This window comes from Homarus americanus, unplaced genomic scaffold (assembly GCF_018991925.1).
Source record: "Homarus americanus isolate GMGI-L3 unplaced genomic scaffold, GMGI_Hamer_2.0 scaffold3384, whole genome shotgun sequence".
Classification (NCBI taxonomy): domain Eukaryota; kingdom Metazoa; phylum Arthropoda; class Malacostraca; order Decapoda; family Nephropidae; genus Homarus; species Homarus americanus.
The window spans coordinates 181,871-204,062 of NW_024741581.1; the positions used below are offsets into that span (position 1 = coordinate 181,871).

The 22,192-nt window shown below is 41.3% G+C and overlaps 2 protein-coding genes across 4 annotated transcripts; both read left to right on the forward strand.

The window, feature by feature from the left end:
* The first annotated feature begins 402 nt into the window (after positions 1-402).
* LOC121875946 (uncharacterized PE-PGRS family protein PE_PGRS54-like) lies at positions 403-12,553 on the forward strand. 2 transcript variants are annotated; one of them, XM_042380739.1, is made up of 3 exons: positions 403-516; positions 10,102-10,748; positions 11,553-12,553. In XM_042380739.1, the coding sequence occupies exons 1-3, from the start codon at positions 486-488 to the stop codon at positions 12,210-12,212; spliced, it is 1,338 nt and encodes a 445-aa protein (XP_042236673.1). In that variant the 5' UTR covers positions 403-485; the 3' UTR covers positions 12,213-12,553. The 2 variants fall into 2 exon arrangements, with proteins under 2 accessions (XP_042236673.1, XP_042236674.1); XM_042380740.1 differs by lacking the exon at positions 403-516 and adding an exon at positions 8,959-9,065.
* A 2,952-nt stretch (positions 12,554-15,505) lies between these two features.
* On the forward strand, positions 15,506-19,238 carry LOC121875945 (probable cyclin-dependent serine/threonine-protein kinase DDB_G0292550). 2 transcript variants are annotated; one of them, XM_042380738.1, is made up of 4 exons: positions 15,506-15,611; positions 16,711-16,818; positions 16,849-17,525; positions 18,362-19,238. In XM_042380738.1, exons 1-4 carry the CDS (start codon positions 15,581-15,583, stop codon positions 18,875-18,877), a joined length of 1,332 nt encoding a protein of 443 aa, XP_042236672.1. In that variant the 5' UTR covers positions 15,506-15,580; the 3' UTR covers positions 18,878-19,238. The 2 variants fall into 2 exon arrangements, with proteins under 2 accessions (XP_042236672.1, XP_042236671.1); XM_042380737.1 differs by having other exon boundaries at positions 16,711-17,525.
* The last annotated feature ends 2,954 nt before the right edge of the window (positions 19,239-22,192 follow it).

The following is a 22,192-nucleotide window of genomic DNA, read 5'->3' on the forward strand; positions in this document are numbered from 1 at the left end:
TGTATACTGACTTGTTTCTTAACGTTTACGTAACATATATACCACAACCAGCTGAACCTGTGTTGATTATGTAAGAAGAAATATCAAAGAACGGCTGCCAACAGTTTCCTTTTTTCCGTAATGTTGTTTATCTCTTCGTCACGAGAACCTCACTTAAGTGTAGGTGACAAATGGATTAATAGAAGAGAAATAGTAAACACAGGAACTCCAACAAGGCAGAAATGTCTGGATGAAAGTGGCCGAGATGAACGTCCTAGTTCACGACCTTTGACCCTCTTCTACGTGATATCGGCCACACAGGTGATCCATGCTGTTCTCTCACCATCTCGTGACCTTGAGCCCCCCAGTGTCAGCCTCACGACCATGTATATAAAGCGGCTCCACTTCGACCCACCATCACAACACTCGCTCTGGTCTTCCTCCTCAGGTCGTACTCAGAGACGCAACATAATATTTTAATTCTACTCAGTAAGAAGTATCCCAAGATGAAGATAACAACTCACTTGTTGTTTGCGGGTAAGTGAAGCTTCATTTTAGATACATATTCAGCTTTACAAAGACCGCACTACTCTGGCGCAGGTAAATAGATACTGCCATCCAATCTAATTACTTCTTCAGTAGCGTTCTCTTACAGTTACCTATCCTGAACGCAGTCCTAAGGCATCCTTCTAACTTTACATCTGCCACTTCACACTACCAGATATCACTGCCACACTAAATTTCTTCAAGTATATACACTGGTGCTTCTTCACTGTCCACCCTCTTACTATTACCTGGCTCCCTCATTCCTTCCTTCCAACAGCCTTTCCGTCCTCACCTCAGAATCACACACCTTTCAGTAATATTTTGTTTTGATGATTTTTTTTAGATTTGGGCTAAACTATAAATCAAATTAAGTCTAAAAGGAAACAAAATCATCAGCAATTTTTTTTTTGCACAGATGAACTTTTTTTATTTAACTTATTTTGGCCGGTAAATAATGCCGTATAGAATTTTACATGAAAAACACAAACAAAATAATCAGTGAACTTACTCAAAGACACTCCCCCCGTGTACCCAGCGCTCAGCAGATGTCAACATGAACACACTACACTGTACTAACTCTCTTCCTCACTCTCATAAACGGGTATTATAAACTCAAGGCAGAGTATCAAGACTTAACCATATATTATCACTGGGAGTTAGTTACTTACTTTATCATCTGGACTAAACAACCTCTCATTAGCGGACTTTACCCTTGTTGGTCCCTATTTGCGGACATTATTTGGAGATCAAGGACCGTCCATTAACTGAGGGGTTATCTTCCTTTACCCACACACACACACACACACACACACACACACAAACACACACACACACACACACACACACACACACACACACACACACACACATCCTCCTAAACTTGCTCGCTATAAAAATCCACTTTGTTGCAAACTCATTAATAACATTATAACAACAACAACCTCCCCACACACATACCTAATGGATAGGGAATCCTGTGTAAGTAGAATAAATTGTGAGGTAAAGATCTAGAATATATCACCTAATGTTGCTCACTGGTTCAATATAATTCTTCTCCTCACCAGCAGTGATCAGGGCCACCTAGCAGTGCGCCTCAACTATTACCTCCAACAAACGGCTTTAATGGCAGCAGGTTAATGGCAATGGGAATGGCAACGGATTAACTAATGGTATTGTCCAATGGAAATGGTTTCACTAATGGTATTGTCAATGGAAATGGTGGATACGCCAATGGATTTAATGGAAATGGTTTTACAAACGGTGTAAATGGAATCGGAAATGGATATACTAATGGGAATGGTCTCTTTGGAAATGGCAATGGTGTTCTTAACGGAAATGGTAACGGATACGCCAATGGTGTAAACGGCAACGGTAATGGTTATTGTCAATGGAAACGGTGTTATTAACGGGAATGGTTATGCCAATGGAAATGGTAATGGATTTCTCAACAGCAACGGTGCTTTTAATGGGAATGGATATGTCAATGGAAATGGGAATGGATTTGTCAATGGCAACGGCGCTGTTAACGGGAACGGGTACTACAACGGCATCGTGGACCCCATCAGCGCCCCTGCTGATGCTATTGAAGGTGGCGGCGTCCCCGGCGTGGACTATCCATCCTGGCTTCTGTCCCTTCACTGGATTCTCCTGCGGCGGACTAATACCCGGATATTACGCTGACACTGCCCGAGGCCGGCTGTCAGGTGAGTCTTATACTGTCCCCGAGGGCCGGCTGTCAGGTGAGTCTTATACTGCCCCGTGGCCGGCTGTCAGGTGAGTCTTTACTGCCCGAGGCCGGCTGTCAGCTGGAGTCTTATACTGCCCCGAGGCCGGCTGTCAGGTGAGTCTTATACTGCCCCGAGGCCGGCTGTCAGCTGATTATACTGCCCCGGGCCGGCTGTCAGGTGAGTCTTATACTGTCATGAGGCCGGTTGTCAACTGAGTCTTATCTGCCCCACCGGGGCCGGCTGTCAGGTAAATTTTATATAATCACTTTGGAACTAACATTATTTCAGTATGTTACAGATAACTGTAGTACCTAAGATAATATATTTAGGTACACATTACCAAAGATTTTATATCCATAATATTAGCGTCAAAAGTTAAGATGAAGTTGAATACTGTAACGTAATCTTGGTAACAGTCTGCACAGGGTCCTTGATGTGTCGCCTCACTAGTAAAGGATCGAGTTTCTGTGGCCTAAAGGTTCTTCACAATCGCTCTCACCTCGCCCTTTACATCCATAAATTGTGTCCAAGAACACATTATCTCTTAGCCCTCGTAATAACATCAAATTATGGTGGTGAGGCGGATTATGTGACTGCGCCAAAAGATAGTGTGTGGTGGCCGAGAGTTGGCTGGGGCGCTGTGTCTAAATACTTGTTCCTCTACACTGGGGATAATTTTCTCTTTACGAAGAGTTGCACCAAATAATCATATCAAGTTCTCACACTTTTTCCACTTATCGAATTATGTTGTCCTCGACAGGTGTTCCACATCTGTCAGGCAGATCTGGAGAACGACTCCTTCCTGTGTCCCAACGGCACCATCTTCAACCAGCAGTTCTTCGTGTGTGACTGGTGGTACTTCGACTGTTCCACCGCCCCACAGTTCTACGGTCTCAACGCTCAGATCGGGTGGTCAGCAGTAATGGCAACGGATACTCAACGGCATCGTCAATGGCATAATCAACGGTAACGGGATTTATGGAGCGAGGAATGGAAACGGGCCATCAATGGTAACGGTTACGTTAACGGAAACGGAGTCATCAATGGCAATGGCTACGTTAACGGAAACAGGTCATCAATGGAAATGGCAACGGCATCGTTAATGGAAATGGGCAACAATGGCAACGGCTACATAAACGGAAACGGAGTCATCAATGGCAATGGCTACGTTAACGGAAACGGAGTCATCAATGGAAATGGCAGCAGCATCGTTAATGGAAATGGAGGCATTAATGGCAATGGCTACGTAAATGAATGGAGTTCTCAATGAAATGGATTTACAAATGGTAATGGCAATGGTCTTATTAATGGCATAAATGGAAACGGCAATGGTATCAACGGCAATGGTTACAGAAACGGAAACGGTAACGGTGCCATCAACGGGCTGTACCAGACTCCCAGCCTGTGAACACTGCTGACCGCACCTCCGTCTCGACTCCTTCAAGAATGTTTACTCTTGTCTGCCAAAGCTTTATGTTTTGTGTCCTCGTAGCTGAGTGATGTTGAGGCTGGAGACCCTTGGTTGATCTTCCTCGAGACTTTAAACTAACAAACCAAAACAAGTGAACTTGACCCTTAATGACTGGTGGCAGTGAAGACTAAGTTGTTTATAATGAGTTCTTGGAAGCTGCCTCAGTGCCTCAGTCCATTATTATACAAACCCAATTAGATCTACGATTATCTCTATGTGTGTATATATCTGTACACCCATACACAATCATTCGGCTATTTATATTTTTATCGTGAATATATATATATATATATATATATATATATATATATATATATATATATATATATATAATATATATATATATATATATATATATATATATATATATATATATATATATATATATATATATATATATATTTTACTTTTGACGAAAGAAACTCACAAATATTATATAAATGTCCTTCTTATGTCCATATTATCTAAATTTGTCAAATTATCCAAATTATGTCACAACTATCTGAAATTGTGAGAAGTCTTGGTATAAGAGTGAAATAGTGACCACTATAGAGAGCTTCTCGCGCGGTGTGGACTTGGTCTCCGGTGTGTTCTAAGGCAGCAAGTGTCCACAGCTTTTAACCAAGTGACTGTTGTGCCTCACCTGCAGTAGAGACTTGTCTTGTGCTCGCACACGCTATGTTTATTATTATATAAACCATATACTTGTTGTATAGCTATAATAAATATTTTATCTTATATATTTACATGTTTTTATACCTATACAGATTATGAGTGATTATTAATATCGATGAACCATGACAACAGGTTTATTATGGTCTAGCTCTATTAACAGTCAATATTTACTTGGCAACGATGATGACTTTATATTGATCACTGCCAGATCAATATAAACACATCCCTAAAAGAAAATTCAGATCGATACGGAACCAACCAAAATGGATGAATAATAGACTCTTAGATCTTCTAGGGAAAAAGAAAGGAGTATATAGAAAAGTTAAGAAAGGCGAAAATCACTTACTTGGTTACTATCAGAACCTAACAAGACAGGTAAAAACAGAAATTAGGAAAGCAAAGAGAAATTATGAAATCAAGGTAGCAAACGAATCGAAAAATAACCCCAAAGCTTTTTATCAACTGTATAAATCAAAGGTTAGAGATACAATAGGTCCCCTAAACTACTAGACAGGAGAAATGACTGATGATGAGTTAGAAATGTGTAGTACGTTAAATAGTCATTTTCGCTCAGTATTCAAATGAAACCCAGCACAGTTTCCAGAAGTTCATAAGGTATATAACGACAGTATAGAAAATATGTTGATGAATAATATTACTAGTAACGATGTGCTAAGTAATTAACAAACTGAAGCCTCATAAATCGCCTGGTCCAGACGAGGTATATGCTAGAATATTAAAAGAATGTAGAGATGAGTTGAGTAATCCATTAGCAGTTTTATTTAATAAGTCATTAGAATCGGGCCTAGTGCCAGAAGCTTGGAAACTTGCAAATGTAGTTCCGATTTTCAAAAGGGTGATAAATCAATAGCATCAAATTACCGTCCCATTAGTCTCACGTCATTCATAGGCAAGTTGCTAGAGTCAATTATTGCTACAAAAATCAGAAGCCACCTTGAAACATTCAACTTAATTCATTCTTCAGCACGGGTTCACCCAGGACGTTCTTGTCTCTCAAATTTGCTTAGCTTTTTCAGAAGTATATGAAGCGGTAGATAATGATAAGTCATATGATATAATTTATTTAGATTTCAGTAAAGCATTCTGATAGAGTCCTCATGAGAGATTGATAAGGAAGGTAGAAGCACATGGAATAGGTGGATCAGTATTAAAATGGATTAGGTCATGGTTAACTGGTAGGAAACAAAGAGTCAGCATAAATGGATTAAAGTCAGACTGGGGTGCGGTCAAAAGCGGAGTTCCCAGGGATCTGTATTAGGCCCTGCTGTTTGTTATATTCATTAATGATCTTGATTTAGGTATAACTAGTAGGATTAGTAAATTTGCAGATGATACCAAAATGGGGAGAGTGATAAATTCAGACAGTGACTTTGAACACCTACAAAGAGATCTAGATACCTTACATGAGTGGTCAGTAGACTGGCAAATGAATTTTAATACTGATAAATGCAAGGTACTACAGATAGGGAAGACGAATACAAACGTTAAGTATAAACTAGGTAACACGGAAATAGAAAACTCAGATTGTGAAAAAGATCTAGGTGTATTTGTTAGCAACGACTTGAAACCTAGAAAACAATGTACTAGCGTTCGCAACAAGGGCAAACAGGATTCTTGGGTTCATATCTAGGAGTGTGAGTAACAGAACTGCTGACGTTATCTTGAAACTTTACCTAGCATTAGTGAGGCCACACATGGATTATGCGGTTCAATTCTGGTGTCCTTATTATAGAATGGACATAGATTCTTTGGAGAGAGTACAAAGAAGAATGACAAAAATGATCCATAATATTAGAAACCTTCCATATGAAGAAAGACTGAAAAGCTTAGGCTTACATTCATTAGAGAGGCGTAGAGATAGGGGAGATATGATAGAGGTGTACAAGTGGGTAAGTGGGATTAGCAAGGGTAAAATGGAAGATGTTCTGAAGCTCAGTAATAACGAAATAACTAGAACAAATGGCTTTAAATTAGATAAATTCCGATTCAGAAAGGATATAGGCAAGCACTGGTTTGGAAATAGAGTTGTGGATATGTGGAATAGACTACCGAGTGCTATAGTAGGATCGGGGACGCTAGGGAGCTTCAAGACGAAGTTGGATAGGCACATGGAAGTGCTGGGATGGGTGTGAAAGGGATCTGCCCTGTATGGGCCAGTCGGCCTCCTGCAGTATCCCACTTTCTTATGTTCTTATGTTATGTTCTTACTGAAAATCGTGACATTATACAGGAGGTTATACGGTGAGGATGCAGCTGCTGTAGGCACTCGCCTATATTACCCCAAACTGGGTTATCAGGTCGGTTCCAATCAGGTTCATCAATGCTCACACGGTTCACTATGAGCAGGACACCCCTGCTGAGAAAATCAACCAAATGAAGGCCACAGGGCGTGGCGCCCAGCAGGCTTCTCATCGAGCCAAAAAATATTACGCACAGTATTATAACCAGAGAGTAAAACCTTTGACAGTGAAAGTGGGAACATTGGTGATGCTAGGGAACGACTTGTCTGAACCGGGACAAAGTAGAAAACTGGGAACTCGTTGGAAGGGACATTTTAGAATTATTGAGAAGAAAGGACCTGTTAGTTACAAGATTAAAGAAGTATTTGATGACTCTGAACCACGTATAGTCCATATTAACAAACTTATGCTGTTCACACCCCCCACAAGAACTAACTTTCCCACCCAGACTCTACTAAGGCTGCCGCCTTTCAATCTATCAGGACCAGATATTTTATGTTTCACGAAATACTGGCAGAAACGATTAAAAGGAATATTAATATAAATTATGTTTATATACATATATGGCAAGCCAAGGTAAATAAATATATGCACATCAGTCATAAAGAAACTAATTGTTCATTGTTAGAAAAATATAAATGTTATAATCTACTAAGGATTCTTATTAGTGTAGAGGCATGGAAGGTAATAGATGAAACATGGCAAAATAAATCCGTTAACAAGAGATGTTTTAAAACCCAACACTTATTTCTTAATCTGTTAAGGGATGTTTTAATACATAAAGGTGTATGGTATCAGACAGTTAGCACGCGAAGGCGTTTATATAATTCGTTCAAACTCTCCTCAGTTGTTGTCTGGATGATAATAACTAATAAAAACGATTCGACACTTTTTTCCTTTAATTTTATGATTTTTATTTCGTTTTTTTCTATCTGCAATCTTGAATCACCTGTAGTGGTCAGGGCATGAAAGATGAGGGAAATTATGTTGTCTCTGTTAACTATAATATACACAACGGAGCCTCACGTCGGGGTTTTAATACCATGAATATTGGCTTGGTTGTGTTTTTTCATGTTATAGACTTCACTTCCCTTATGCCTACGTTTATTGTCTTAGCAAATCCATTTTTTCTTTTTGACGCAAAATGTTCTTAAACCTATTCAATGTATAAATGATGAGAACTACAGTATATAGTTGGAATCGAAGCCCACATTTTAGGTTTGGATACATTTCCAAAGCTTTAGAATATAGTTTGTTTCTAGGAGAACTGTATGTTCCTATATTCATCGTTCTTCCACAAGGAACACAATAGTTCGTCTGTCACCATAGACTAGTTGGGTTGGAAGGACGTGCAAGTGTTCAAAATGCATCAGTGAACTGACAGTGAAGAAGAAATTGCACTATGCCGCTTGAAGAAAGTTATTTTCATTCATACCACATATCAAAATAAGTTCTTTCTGTTTAATATGCCCGGGGTTCCTAAAGGTGAAGGCCTGGTTAGAAAGTTAGGTAAGGTTAGGTTAGGTTTGGTTAGTTAGGTCAGATTCTATTAGGTTCTATAAGCTGTCGTTTCCATTTTCGTGTTTAGCATCATACATATAGTATCTCCAGAAAGTTTGGTCCAGTTCCATAAGTTATTTCCGCTGTTAACCGTGTTCTTCACCTTTACCAAGTGTATTTTTTATATGATCACAAGGAATTTTTAATATGTAAAAATTGATAACTGAGATTTTGTTTGTTTGTATCTTGGTCTAGCATTTTTCTGCAAATCGCCGTGGATATCGGGGAAGGTGCAAGTGTTATGGTAATCTCAACAAATTGTTTAAAGCCATTCAGTAAGATCGTGTAAAAATAATAACAATATTTCAATAATTTCGTAAAGTCGATGAGTGGAATTACTGGTTTCACAATGTTACTGTAACATATATACCACCGGGCAGCTGAACCTCTGTTGATTATGTAAGAAGAAATATCAAAGAACGGCTGCCAACAGTTTCCTTTTTTCCGTAATGTTGTTTATCTCTTCGTCACGAGAACCTCACATAAGTGTAGGTGACAAATGGATTAATAGAAGAGAAATAGTAAACACAGGAACTCCAACAAGGCAGAAATGTCTGGATGAAAGTGGCCGAGATGAACGTCCTAGTTCACGATCTTTGACCCTCTTCTACGTGATATCGGCCACACAGGTGATCCATGCTGTTCCTCTCACCATCTCGTGACCTTGACCCCCCAGTGTCAGCCTCACGACCATGTATATAAAGCGGCTCCACTTCGACCCAGCATCACAACACTCGCTCTGGTCTTCCTCCTCAGGTCGTACTCAGAGACGCAACATAATATTTTAATTCTACTCAGTAAGAAAATATTCCAAGATGAAGGTTGCAACAAACTTTCTATTTGCGGGTAAGTGAAGCTTCATTTTAGATACATATTCAGCTTTACAGGTAAATAGATACTGCCATCCAATCTAATTACTTCTTCAGTAGCGTTCTCTTACAGTTACCTTTCCTGAACGCAGTCCTAAGGCATCCCTCTAACTTTACATCTGCCACTTCACACCACCAGCACCATTACCAGATATCACTGCTACACTATATTTCTTCGTCAAGTATATACCCTGGTGCTTCTTCACTGTCCACCCTCTTACCATTACCTGGCTCCCTCATCCCTTTATTCCACCTGCCTCCACGTCCTCACCTCAGAATCACACACACACCTTTCTGTAATATTTTGTTTGGATAATTTTTTGAAAGTTGAACATGAATATAAATCAAAATAAGTCTTATAATAAAACAAAATTCTTAAGCAATAATCTTTTTACATAGATTAAAAATATTTCACACAAGAGAGAAAAAAAATAGTCAATGAACTTCTCACCCCGACCCTCCCCCCGTGTACCCAGCGCTCAGCAGATGTCAACATGAACACACTACACTGTACTAACTCTCTTCCTCACTCTCATAAACGGGTATTATAAACTCAAGGCAGAGTATCAAGACTTAACCATATATTATCACTGGGTGTTAGTTACTTACTTTATCATCTGGACTAAACAACCTCTCATTAGCGGATTTTACCCTTGTTGGTCCCTATTAGCGGACATTATTTGGAGATCGAGGACCGTCCATTAACTGAGGGTTATCGCTTCCTTTTTACCCACACACACACACACACACACACACACACACACACACACACACACACACACACACACACACACACACACACATCCCTCCCCTAAACTTGTTACTCGCTATAAAAACCCACTTTGTTGCTGAAACTCATTAATAACATTATAACAACAACAACCTCCCCCACACACATACCTAATGCAGATAGGAATCCTGTGTAAGTAGAATAAATTGTGAGAGTAAAGATCTAAGAATATATCACCTAATGTTGCTCACTGGTTCAATATAATTCTTCTTCTCCTCACCAGCAGTGATCGGGGCCACCCTAGCAGTGCGCCTCAACTATTTACCTCCAACAAACGGCTTTAATGGCAACGGAGTTAATGGCAATGGGAATGGCAACGGATTAACTAATGGTATTGCCAATGGAAATGGTTTCACTAATGGTATTGTCAATGGAAATGGTGGATACGCCAATGGATTTAATGGAAATGGTTTTACAAACGGTGTAAATGGAATCGGAAATGGATATACTAATGGGAATGGTCTCTTTGGAAATGGCAATGGTGTTCTTAACGGAAATGGTAACGGATACGCCAATGGTGTAAACGGCAACGGTAATGGATTTATTGTCAATGGAAACGGTGTTATTAACGGGAATGGTTATGCCAATGGAAATGGTAATGGATTTCTCAACGGCAACGGTGCTTTTAATGGGAATGGATATGTCAATGGAAATGGGAATGGATTTGTCAATGGCAACGGCGCTGTTAACGGGAACGGATACTACAACGGCATCGTGGACCCCATCAGCGCCCTTGCTGATGCTATTGGAGGTGGCGGCGTCCCCGGCGTGGACTATCCCATCCTGGCTTCTGTCCCCTTCACTGGATTCTCCTGCGGCGGACTAATACCCGGATATTACGCTGACACTGCCCCCGAGGCCGGCTGTCAGGTGAGTCTTATACTGTCCCCGAGGCCGGCTGTCAGGTGAGTCTTATACTGCCCCCGAGGCCGGCTGTCAGGTGAGTCTTTTACTGCCCCCGAGGCCGGCTGTCAGCTGAGTCTTATACTGCCCCCGAGGCCGGCTGTCAGGTGAGTCTTATACTGCCCCCGAGGCCGGCTGTCAGCTGAGTCTTATACTGCCCCCGAGGCCGGCTGTCAGGTGAGTCTTATACTGTCCTTGAGGCCGGTTGTCAACTGAGTCTTATACTGCCCCACCGAGGCCGGCTGTCAGGTAAATTTTATATAATCACTTTAGGAACTAACATTATTTCAGTATGTTACAGATAACTGTAGTACCTAAGATAATATAATTAGGTACACATTACCAAAGATTTTATATCCACATAATATTAGCGTCAAAAGTTAAGATGAAGTAGAATACTGTAACGTAATCTTGGTAACAGTCTGCACGGGGTCCTTGATGTGTCGCCTCACTAGGTAAAGGGATCGAGTTTCTGTGGCCTAAAGGATTCTTCACAATCGCTCTCACCTCGCCCTTTACATCCATAAATTGTGTCCAAAGAACACATTATCTCTTAGCCCTCGTAATAACATCAAATTATGGTGGTGAGGCGGATTATGTGACTGCGCCAAAAGATAGTGTGTGGTGGCCCGAGAGTTGGCTGAGGGCGCTGTGTCTAAATACTTGTTCCTCTACACTGGGGATAATTTTCTCTTTACGAAGAGTTGCACCAAATAATCATATCAAGTTCTCACACTTTTTCCACTTATCGAATTATGTTGTCCTCGACAGGTGTTCCACATCTGTCAGGCAGATGGCAGGAGCGACTCCTTCCTGTGTCCCAACGGCACCATCTTCAACCAGCAGTTCTTCGTGTGTGACTGGTGGTACAACTTCGACTGTTCCACCGCCCCACAGTTCTACGGTCTCAACGCTCAGATCGGAGTGGTCAACGGTAATGGCAACGGATACTCCAACGGCATCGTCAATGGCATAATCAACGGTAACGGGATTTATGGAGCGAGGAATGGAAACGGAGCCATCAATGGTAACGGTTACGTTAACGGAAACGGAGTCATCAATGGCAATGGCTACGTTAACGGAAACGGAGTCATCAATGGAAATGGCAACGGCATCGTTAATGGAAATGGAGGCAACAATGGCAACGGCTACATAAACGGAAACGGAGTCATCAATGGCAATGGCTACGTTAACGGAAACGGAGTCATCAATGGAAATGGCAACGGCATCGTTAATGGAAATGGAGGCATTAATGGCAATGGCTACGTAAATGGGAATGGAGTTCTCAATGGAAATGGATTTACAAATGGTAATGGCAATGGTCTTATTAATGGCATAAATGGAAACGGCAATGGTATCAACGGCAATGGTTACAGAAACGGAAACGGTAACGGTGCCACCAACGGGCTGTACCAGACGCCCAGCCTGTGAACACTGCTGACCGCACCTCCGTCTCGACTCCTTCAAGAATGTTTACTCCTGTCTGCCAAAGCTTTATGTTGTGTCCTCGTAGCTGAGTGATGTTGAGGCTGGAGACCCTTGGTTGATCTTCCTCGAGAGACTTTAAACTAACCAAACCAAAACAAGTGAACTTGACCCTTAATGACTGGTGGCAGTGAAGACTAAGTTGTTTATAATGAGTTCTTGGAAGCTGCCTCAGTGCCTCAGTCCAGTTATTATACAAACCCAATTAGATCTACGATTATCTCTATGTGTGTATATATCTGTACACCCATACACAATCATTCGGCTATTTATATTTTTATCGTGAATATATATATATATATATATATATATATATATATATATATATATATATATATATATATATATATATATATATATATATATATATATATATATATATATATACATATATATATTTTACTTTTGACGAAGAAACTCACAAATATTATATAAATGTCCTTCTTATGTCCATATTATCTAAATTTGTCAAATTATCCAAATTATGTCCACAACTATCTGAAGAATTGTGAGGAAGTCTTGGTATAAGGAGTGAAATAGTGACCACTATAGAGAGCTTCTCGCGCGGTGTGGACTTGGTCTCCGGTGTGTTCTAAGGCAGCAAGTGTCCACAGCTTTTAACCAAGTGACTGTTGTGCCTCACCTGCAGTAGAGAGCTTGTCTTGGCTGCTCGCACACGCTATGTTTATTATTATATAAACCATATACTTGTTGTATAGCTATAATAAATATTATTTTCATATATATTTACATGTTTTTATACCTATACAGATTATGAGTGATTATTAATATCGATGAAACATGACAACAGGTTTATTATGGTCTAGCTCTATTAACAGTCAATATTTACTTGGCAACGATGATGACTCCCGAGTATATTGATCACTGCCAGATACAGCTGTTTGAACGAATCTTACTGAAAAACGTGACATTATACAGGAGGTGAGGATGCAGCTGCTGTAGGCACACACGCCTATATTACCCCAAACTGGGTTATCAGGTCGGTTCTAATCAGGTTCATCAATGCTCACACGGTTCACTATGGACAGGACACCCCTGCTGAGAAAATCAACCAAATGAAGGCCTCAGGGCGTGGCGCCCAGCAGGCCTCTCATCGAGCCAAAAAATATTACGTTCAGTATTATAACCAGAGAGTATAACCTTTGACAGTGAAAGTGGGAACATTGGTGATGCTAGGGAACGACTTGTCTGAACCGGGACAAAGTAGAAAACTGGGAACTCGTTGGAAGGGACATTTTAGAATTATTGAGAAGAAAGGACCTGTTAGTTACAAGATTAAAGAAGTATTTGATGACTCTGAACCACGTATAGTCCATATTAACAAACTTATGCTGTTCACACCCCCACAAGAACTAACTTTCCCACCCAGACTCTACTAAGGCTGCCGCCTTTCAATCTATCAGGACCAGATATTTTATGTTTCACGAAATACTGGCAGAAAAGATTAAAAGGAATATTAATATAAATTATGTTTATATACATATATGGCAAGCCAAGGTAAATAAATATATGCACATCAGTCATAAAGAAACTTATTGTTCATTGTTAGAAAAATATAAATGTTATAATCTACTAAGGATTCTTATTAGTGTAGAGGCATGGAAGGTAATAGATGAAACATGGCAAAATAAATCCGTTAACAAGAGATGTTTTAAAACCCAACACTTATTTCTTAGTCTGTTAAGGGATGTTTTAATACATAAAGGTGTATGGTATCAGACAGTTAGCACCCGAAGGCGTTTATATAATTCGTTCAAACTCTCCTCAGTTGTTGTCTGGATGATAATAACTAATAAAAACGATTCGACAATTTTTTCCTTTAATTTTATGATTTTTATTTAATTTTTTTTCTATCTGCAATCTTGAATCACCTGTAGTGGTCAGGGCATGAAAGATGAGGGAAATTATGTTGTCTCTGTTAACTATAATATACACGACGGAGCCTCACGTCGGGGTTTTAATACCATGAATATTGGCTTGGTTGTGTTTTTTCATGTTATAGACTTCACTTTCCTTATGCCTACGTTTATTGTCTGAGCAAATCCATTTTTTCTTTTTGGCGCAAAATGTTCTTAAACCTATTCAATGTATAAATGATGAGAACTACAGTATATAGTTGGAATCGAAGCCCACATTTTAGGTTTGGATACATTTCCAAAGCTTTAGAATATAGTTTGTTTCTAAGAGAACTGTATGTTCCTATATTCATCGTTCTTTCACAAGGGACACAAGAGTTCGTCTTTCACCATAGACTAGTTGGGTTGGAAGGACGTGCAATTGTTCAAAATGCATCAGTGAACTGACAGTGTAAAAGAAATTGCACTATGCCGCTTGAAGAAAGTTATTTTCATTCATACCACATATCAAAATAAGTTCTTTCTCTTTAATATGCCCGGGGTTCCTGAAGGTGAAGGCCTGGTTAGAAAGTTAGGTAAGGTTAGGTTAGGTTTGGTTAGTTAGGTCAGATTCTATTAGGTTCTATAAGCTGTCGTTTCCATTTTCGTGTTTAGCATCATACATATAGTATCTCCAGAAAGTTTGGTCCAGTTCCATAAGTTATTTCCGCTGTTAACCGTGTTCTTCACCTTTACCAAGTGTATTTTTTATATGATCACAAGGAATTTTTAATATGTAAAATCCATCACTGAGATTTTGTTTGTTTGTATCTTGGCCTAGCATTTTTCTGGAAGTCGCCGTGGATATCGGGGAAGGTGCAAGTGTTATGGTAGTCTCAACAAATTGTTTAAAGCCATTCAGTAAGATCGTGTAAAAATAATAACAATATTTCAATAATTTCGTGAAGTCGATGAATGGAATTACTGGTTTCACAATGTTACTGTAACATATATACCACCGGCCAGCTGAACCTCTGTTGATTATGTAAGAAATATCAAAGAACGGCTGCCAACAGTTTCCTTTTTTCCGTAATGTTGTTTATCTCTTCGTCACGAGAACCTCACTTAAGTGTAGGTGACAAATGGATTAATAGAAGAGAAATAGTAAACACAGGAACTCCAACCAGGCATAAATGTCTGGATGAAAGTGGCCGAGATGAACGACCTAATTCACGATCTTTGACCCTCTTCTACATGATATCGGCCACACAGGTGATCCATGCTGTTCCTCTCACCATCTCGTGACCTTAAGCCCCCCAGTGTCAGCCTCACGACCATGTATATAAAGCGGCTCCACTTCGACCCACCATCACAACACTCGCTCTGGTCTTCCTCCTCAGGTCGTACTCAGAGACGCAACATAATATTTTAATTCTACTCAGTAAGAAGTATCCCAAGATGAAGATAATAACTCACTTGTTATTTGCGGGTAAGTGAAGCCTTTGAGTGGCAAACACAAAACAAACTTTCCCTTCATTCTCTGTTACTTGTTCTCTGTAACTGCCTTGGCAAGTGTATTCTTTTATGTTGTTCAATCACCATATGACCGATTCGAGATACAACCCAGCACCACACATCACCAGCACCACACACATCACCAGCACCACACATCACCAGCACCACAGCACACACATGACAAGCACCACACATCACCAGCACCACACATCACCAGCACCACACATCACCACACATCACCAGCACCACCACATGACCAGCACACACACACCAGACACAACACATCACCAGCACCACACATCACCAGCACCACACATCACCAGACACAACACATCACCAGCAACACACATCACCAGCACCACACATGACAAGCACCACACATCACCAGACACAACACACCACCAGACACAACACATCACCAGACACCACACATCACCAGACACAACACATCACCAAAAACCATTCCAAAGAACTCAGTCAAACCTACACACACACAACTGGTACCTCTCTCAGCCCCTTCCACCCACTTCCTTCACCTTCCACCCACTTCCTTCACGATGTTCACCTCACTCCCCTTAACATTCTATCTACGCCATATTTGTTTCCTCTCATTTACTTCATACATTCTCACCTCAGTTGCCTCACTCTCCAACAGCGCCTTTAAACCTCCACAATATTTTCTTTTGCTCATGTTTCTATCATTCTTTAGGTCTTAGTTATCCAGTAAAATCCTCTCAAACTCATTATTCCTGTGGTTAACTTTATCTTATATTCCGTTTGTCTTTTGTTTCTTGGCGCTATTTTCATCTTCATTTTGTTATGTACTGTATTTATTACTACTTGTATCTCTCTTATCTTTAGTTGATATTCATGTAACCTTTATTCATAGAACCTTGACCATTTATTATTGTTATTTTTTATTTTATTCGTATTTTCACACACCTCAGCTCCTCTTTGTTTTGTCCATTAATAATCTGCGACTCTCTCTCTCTCTCTCTCTCTCTCTCTCTCTCTCTCTCTCTCTCACCTTATGTTGCTCACCGGTTCAATATAATTCTTCTTCTCCTCACCAGCAGTGATCGGGGCCACCCTAGCAGTGCGCCTCAACTATTTACCTCCAACAAACGGCTTTAATGGCAACGGAGTTAATGGCAATGGGAATGGCAACGGATTTACTAATGGTATTGTCAATGGAAATGGTTTCACTAATGGTATTGTCAATGGAAATGGTGGATACGCCAATGGATTTAATGGAAATGGTTTTACAAACGGTGTAAACGGAATTGGAAATGGGAATGGTGTCTTTGGAAATGGTAATGGTGTTCTTAACGGAAATGGTAACGGATACGCCAATGGTGTAAACGGGAATGGTAATGGTCTTATTGTCAATGGGAATGGTGTTATTAACGGGAATGGTTATGCCAATGGAAATGGTAATGGATTTGTCAACGGCAACGGTGCTGTTAACGGAAACGGATATGCCAATGGAAATGGTAATGGGTTCGTCAACGGCAACGGAGCTGTTAACGGAAACGGATATGCCAATGGAAATGGTAATGGGTTCGTCAACGGCAACGGTGCTGTTAACGGGAACGGTTATACCAATGGAAATGGTAATGGTTTAGTCAACGGCAACGGTGCTGTTAACGGGAACGGTTATACCAATGGAAATGGTAATGGATTTGTCAACGGCAACGGCGCTGTTAACGGGAACGGGTACTACAACGGCATCGTGGACCCCATCAGCGCCCTTGCTGATGCTATTGGAGGTGGCGGCGTCCCCGGCGTGGACTATCCCATCCTGGCTTCTGTCCCCTTCACTGGATTCTCCTGCGGCGGACTAATACCCGGATACTACGCTGACATTGCCCCCGAGGCCGGCTGTCAGGTGAGTCTTATACTGCCCCCAAGGCCGGCTGTCAGCTGAGTCTTATACTGCCCCCGAGGCCGGCTGTCAACTGAGTCTTATACTGCCCCGAGATCGGCTGTCAGGTGAGTCTTAGGCCATTCCCTGAGGCCGGCTGTCAGCTGAGTCTTATATCGTTCCCCCGAGGCCGGCTGTCAGCGAGCTTACTACCCCCGAGGTCGCTGTCAGGTGAGTCTTATAATCGCCCCCCTGAGGCCGAAGCTGTCAGCTGAGTCCAGGTTTCCGCCCTGAGGCCGGCTGTCAGCTGAGTCTTATACTGCCCTGGAGGCTGGCTGCTGTCAGCTGAGTCTTATACTGCCCCGAGGCCAGCTGTCAGCTGAGTCTCTAGTGTCGCCCCCTGAGTGCAGTAGCTGTCAGGCTGAGTCTTATACTGCCCCCGAGGCCGGCTGTCAGGTGAGTCTTATACTGCCCCCGAGGCCGGCTGTCAGCTGAGTCTTATACTGCCCCCGAGGCCGGCTGTCAGCTGAGTCTTATACTGCCCCCGAGGCCGGCTGTCAGCTGAGTCTTATACTGCCCCCGAGACCGCTGTCAGGTGAGTCTAATACTGCCGTATTTTATACTTGTCTGTTTCTAGTTAATTGTATAAAAGCTGGAGATGGTTCAGCCACTAGTCTTTCCTCTCAGTGTCGTGTTCGTCTGTTGTGCTTGAACACGTTGTCATTTTTTACCTTTTAAACTACAGTATTTAACTTATATTAATATCTTGGTGTCTGTTATGGCTGTGTTCTATTGACAGGTGTTCCACATCTATCATTAGGATTAATTTACTTCCCTAATAATAATGTTGTCCTCGACAGGTGTTTCACATCTGTCAGGCAGATGGTAGGAGCGACTCCTTCCTGTGTCCCAACGGCACCATCTTCAACCAGCAGTTCTTCGTGTGTGACTGGTGGTACAACTTCGACTGTTCCACCGCCCCACAGTTCTACGACCTCAACGCTCAGATCGGAGTGGTCAACGGTAATGGCAACGGATACTCCAACGGCATCGTCAATGGCATAATCAACGGTAACGGGATTTATGGAACGAGGAATGGAAACGGAGTCATTAATGGTAACGGTTACGTTAATGGAAACGGAGTGATTAATGGTAACGGTAACGGCTACGTTAATGGAAATGGAGTTATCAATGGCAACGGCAATGGATATGTCAACGGCATTGTAAACGGTAATGGAGCTGTCAATGGAAATGGATTCACCAATGGTAACGGTTTTATCAACGGCATTAATGGAAACGGCAATGGGATCAATGGCAACGGAAACGGAAACGGTAACGGTGCCATCAACGGGCTGTACCAGACTCCCAGCCTGTGAACACTGCTGACCGCACCTCCGTCTCGACTCCTTCAAGAATGTTTACTCTTGTCTGCCAAAGCTTTATGTTGCGTCCTCGTAGCTGAGTGATGTTGAGGCTGGAGACCCTTGGTTGATCTTCCTCGAGAGACTTTAAACTAACCAAACCAAAACAGGTGAACTTGACCCTTAATGACTGATGGCAAGTGAATTCTACTTACATGATTGAGGAAAATGATTATGTTGTTTATTATTTGGTTTATTCTTGAGGTGAATGTGTCCAGCCATTACCAGTCAGCCAACGCCGGGATAAGCAATTATATTTTATTTATTTATTAGTTTTACGGTTTGTGAAAATGCTTAATAAATTATTCTTGGTTAAGTACAATGTTTATAATACCCTAGAATAGTTACGAATGTTTATTTTATTAATTATCGGAAGACTTTATTACCTGATAGATGCTAAAGTATGAAGGATATGTAACAATAGTTTATATTACTTGGAAAAATTATATCCAGTTGAGAGAGAATATTGAGGTGTCTTCTACATAGTGAGGGTCTTCTAGTAAGTGAAGGTCTTCTAGTAAGTGAAGGTCTTCTAGTGAGTGAGGGTCTTCTACGTAAGTGAGGGTCTTCTAGTAAGTGAGGGTATTCTAGTAAGTGAGGGTCTTCTAGTAAGTGAGGGTATTCTAGTAAGTGAGGGTCTTCTAGTAAGTGGAGGTCTTCGTAGTGAGGGTCTTCTAGTAAGTGAGCTTCTAGTAAGTGAGGTCTTCCTAGTAAGTGAAGGTCTTCTAGTAAGTGAGGGTCTTCTAGTAAGTGAGGTCTTCTAGTAAGTGAGGTCTTCCTAGTAAGTGAGGTCTTCTAGTAAGTGAGGGTCTTCTAGTAAGTGGGCTCAGTGTAGTCTTGGGGTTAGTAGGAGGTCTTCTAGTGGGTCTTAGTAAGTGAAGGTCTTCTAGTAAGTGAGGATCTTCTAGTAAGTGAGGTCTTTAGGAGGTCTTCTAGTAAGTGAGGTCTCTAGTAAGTGAGGTCTAAGTGAGGGTCTTCTAGTAAGTGAGGATCTTCTAGTAAGTGAAGGTCTTCTAGTAAGTAGGGTCTTCTAGTAGTGAGGGTCTTCTAGTAAGTGAGGTCTTCTAGTAAGTGAGGGTCTTCTAGTAGTGAGGGTCTTCTAGTAAGTGGGTCTTCTAGTAAGTGGTCTTCTAGTAAGTGAGATCTTCTAGTAAGTGAGGGTCTTCTAGTAAGTGAGGGTCTTCTAGTAAGTGAGGTCTTCTAGAGTGAGGATCTTCTAGTAAGTGGGGTCTTCTAGTAAGTGAGGGTCTTCTAGTAAGTGAGGGTCTTCTAGTAAGTGAGGTCTTCTAGTAAGTGAGGGTCTTCTAGTAAGTGAGGGTCTTCTAGTAAGTGAGGGTCTTCTAGTAAGTGAGGTCTTCTAGTAAGTGAGGGTCTTCTAGTAAGTGAGGGTCTTCAAGTAGTGAAGGTCTTTAGAGTGAGAGGTCTTTAGTAAGTGAAGGTCTTCTAGTAAGTGAGGGTCTTCTTGTGAGAGTGAGATCTTCTAGTAAGTGAAGGTCTAGTAAGTGAGGGTCTTCTAGTAAGTGAAGGGTCTTCTAGTAAGTGAGGGTCTTCTAGTAAGTGAGGGTCTTCTAGTAAGTGAGGGTCTTCTAGTAGTGAAAGTTTCTAATGGGTCTTCTAGTAAGTGAGATCTTCTAGTAGTGTCTTCTAGTGATGAGTCTTCTGTAGAGGATCTTCTAGTAGTGAGGATCTTCTAGTAAGTGAGGTCTTCTAAGTGAGGGTCTTCTAGTAAGTAGGGTCTTCTAGTAGTAGGAGGTTTCTAGTAAGTGAGGTCTTCTAGTAGTGAGGATCTTCTAGTAAGTGAGGGTCTTCTAGTAAGTGAGGGTCTTCTAGTAAGTGAGGGTCTTCTAGTAAGTGAGGGTCTTCTAGTAAGTGAGGGTCTTCTAGTAAGTGAGGGTCTTCTAGTAAGTGAAGGTCCTAGTAAGTGAGATGGTCTTCTAGTAAGTGAGGTCTTTAAGTGAAGGGTCTTCTAGTAAGTGAGGATCTTCTAGTGGTGAGATCTTCTAGTAAGTGAGGGTCTCTAGTAAGTGAGGTCTTCTAGTAAGTGAGGTCTTCTAGTAAGTGAAGGTCTTCTAGTAGTGAAGGTCTTCTAGTAAGTGAGGATCTTCTAGTAAGTAGGGTCTTCTAGTAAGTGAGGGTCTTTAGTAAGTGAGGGTCTTCTAGTAAGTGAAGGTCTTCTAGTAAGTGAAGGTCTTCTAGTGGTAGAGGTCTTCTATGGTAGGGGTCTTCTAGTAAGTGAAGGTCTTCTAGTAGTGAAGGTCTTCTAGTAAGTGAGGGTCTTCCTAGTAAGTGAGGGTCTTCTAGTAGTGAGGGTCTTCTAGTAAGTGAAGGTCTTCTAGTAAGTGAGGATCTTCTAGTAAGTGAGGTCTTCTAGTAAGTGAGGTCTTCAGAAGTGGAGGGTCTTCTAGTAAGTGAGGTCTTCTAGACAAGTGAAGGTCTTCGAGTGAATTAAGTGAGGGTCCTAAGTAGGTGTAGTAGGCGGTCTTCTAGTAAGTGAAGGTCTTCTAGTAAGTGAAGGTCTTCTAGTAAGTGAGGTCTTCTAGTAAGTGAAGGTCTTCTAGTAAGTGAGGGTCTTCCTGTAAGTAGGGGTCTTCTAGTAGTAGGGATCTTCTATGGTGAGGGTCTTCTAGTAGTGAGTCTAATGGGGTCTTCTAGCAAGTGAGGTCTTCTAGTAAGTGAGGTCTTCTAGTAAGTGAGGGTCTTCTAGTAAGTAAGGTCTTCTAGTAAGTGAAGGTCTTCTAGTAAGTGAAGTCCTTCTAGTAAGTGAGGATTCTATAGTAGGGATCACTAGTAATGAGGTCTTCTAGTAAGTGAGGGTCTTCTAGTAAGTGAGGGTCTTCTAGTAGTGAGGTCTCTATGAGTGAGGGTCTCTAGTAAGTGAATCTTCTAGTAGTGAGGGTCTTCTAAGTGAGTGCTAGTAAGTGAAGGTCTTCCTAGTAAGTGAAGGTCTTCAAAGTGAGGTCTTCTAATGGAGGGTCTTCTAATTGAGGTCTTCTAGTAGTGAAGGTCTTCTAGTAAGTGAGGGTCTTCTAGTAAAGTGAGGGTCTCTTCTAGTAGTGAGGGTCTTCTAGTAAGTGAGGTCTTCTAGTAAGTGGGGGTCTTCTAGTAAGTGAGGGTCTTTAGTAAGTGAGGGTCTTCTAGTAAGTGAGGGTCTTCTAGTAAGTGAAGGTCTTCTAGTAAGTGAGGTCTTCTAGTAAGTGAGGGTCTTCTAGTAAGTGAGTCTTCTAGTAAGTGAGGGTCTTCTAGTAAGTGAAGGGTCTTCCTAGTAAGTGA

Coding starts and splice junctions, on each gene's coding strand:
- LOC121875946 (XM_042380739.1), top strand. CDS start 486: ATGAAGATAACAACTCACTTGTTGTTTGCGG. Junction 517..10,101: donor AACTCACTTGTTGTTTGCGG/GTAAGTGAAGCT, acceptor TCTCCTCACCAG/CAGTGATCGGGGCCACCCTA. Junction 10,749..11,552: donor CCCCCGAGGCCGGCTGTCAG/GTGAGTCTTATA, acceptor TGTCCTCGACAG/GTGTTCCACATCTGTCAGGC.
- LOC121875945 (XM_042380737.1), top strand. CDS start 15,581: ATGAAGATAATAACTCACTTGTTATTTGCGG. Junction 15,612..16,710: donor AACTCACTTGTTATTTGCGG/GTAAGTGAAGCC, acceptor TCTCCTCACCAG/CAGTGATCGGGGCCACCCTA. Junction 17,526..18,361: donor CCCCCGAGGCCGGCTGTCAG/GTGAGTCTTATA, acceptor TGTCCTCGACAG/GTGTTTCACATCTGTCAGGC.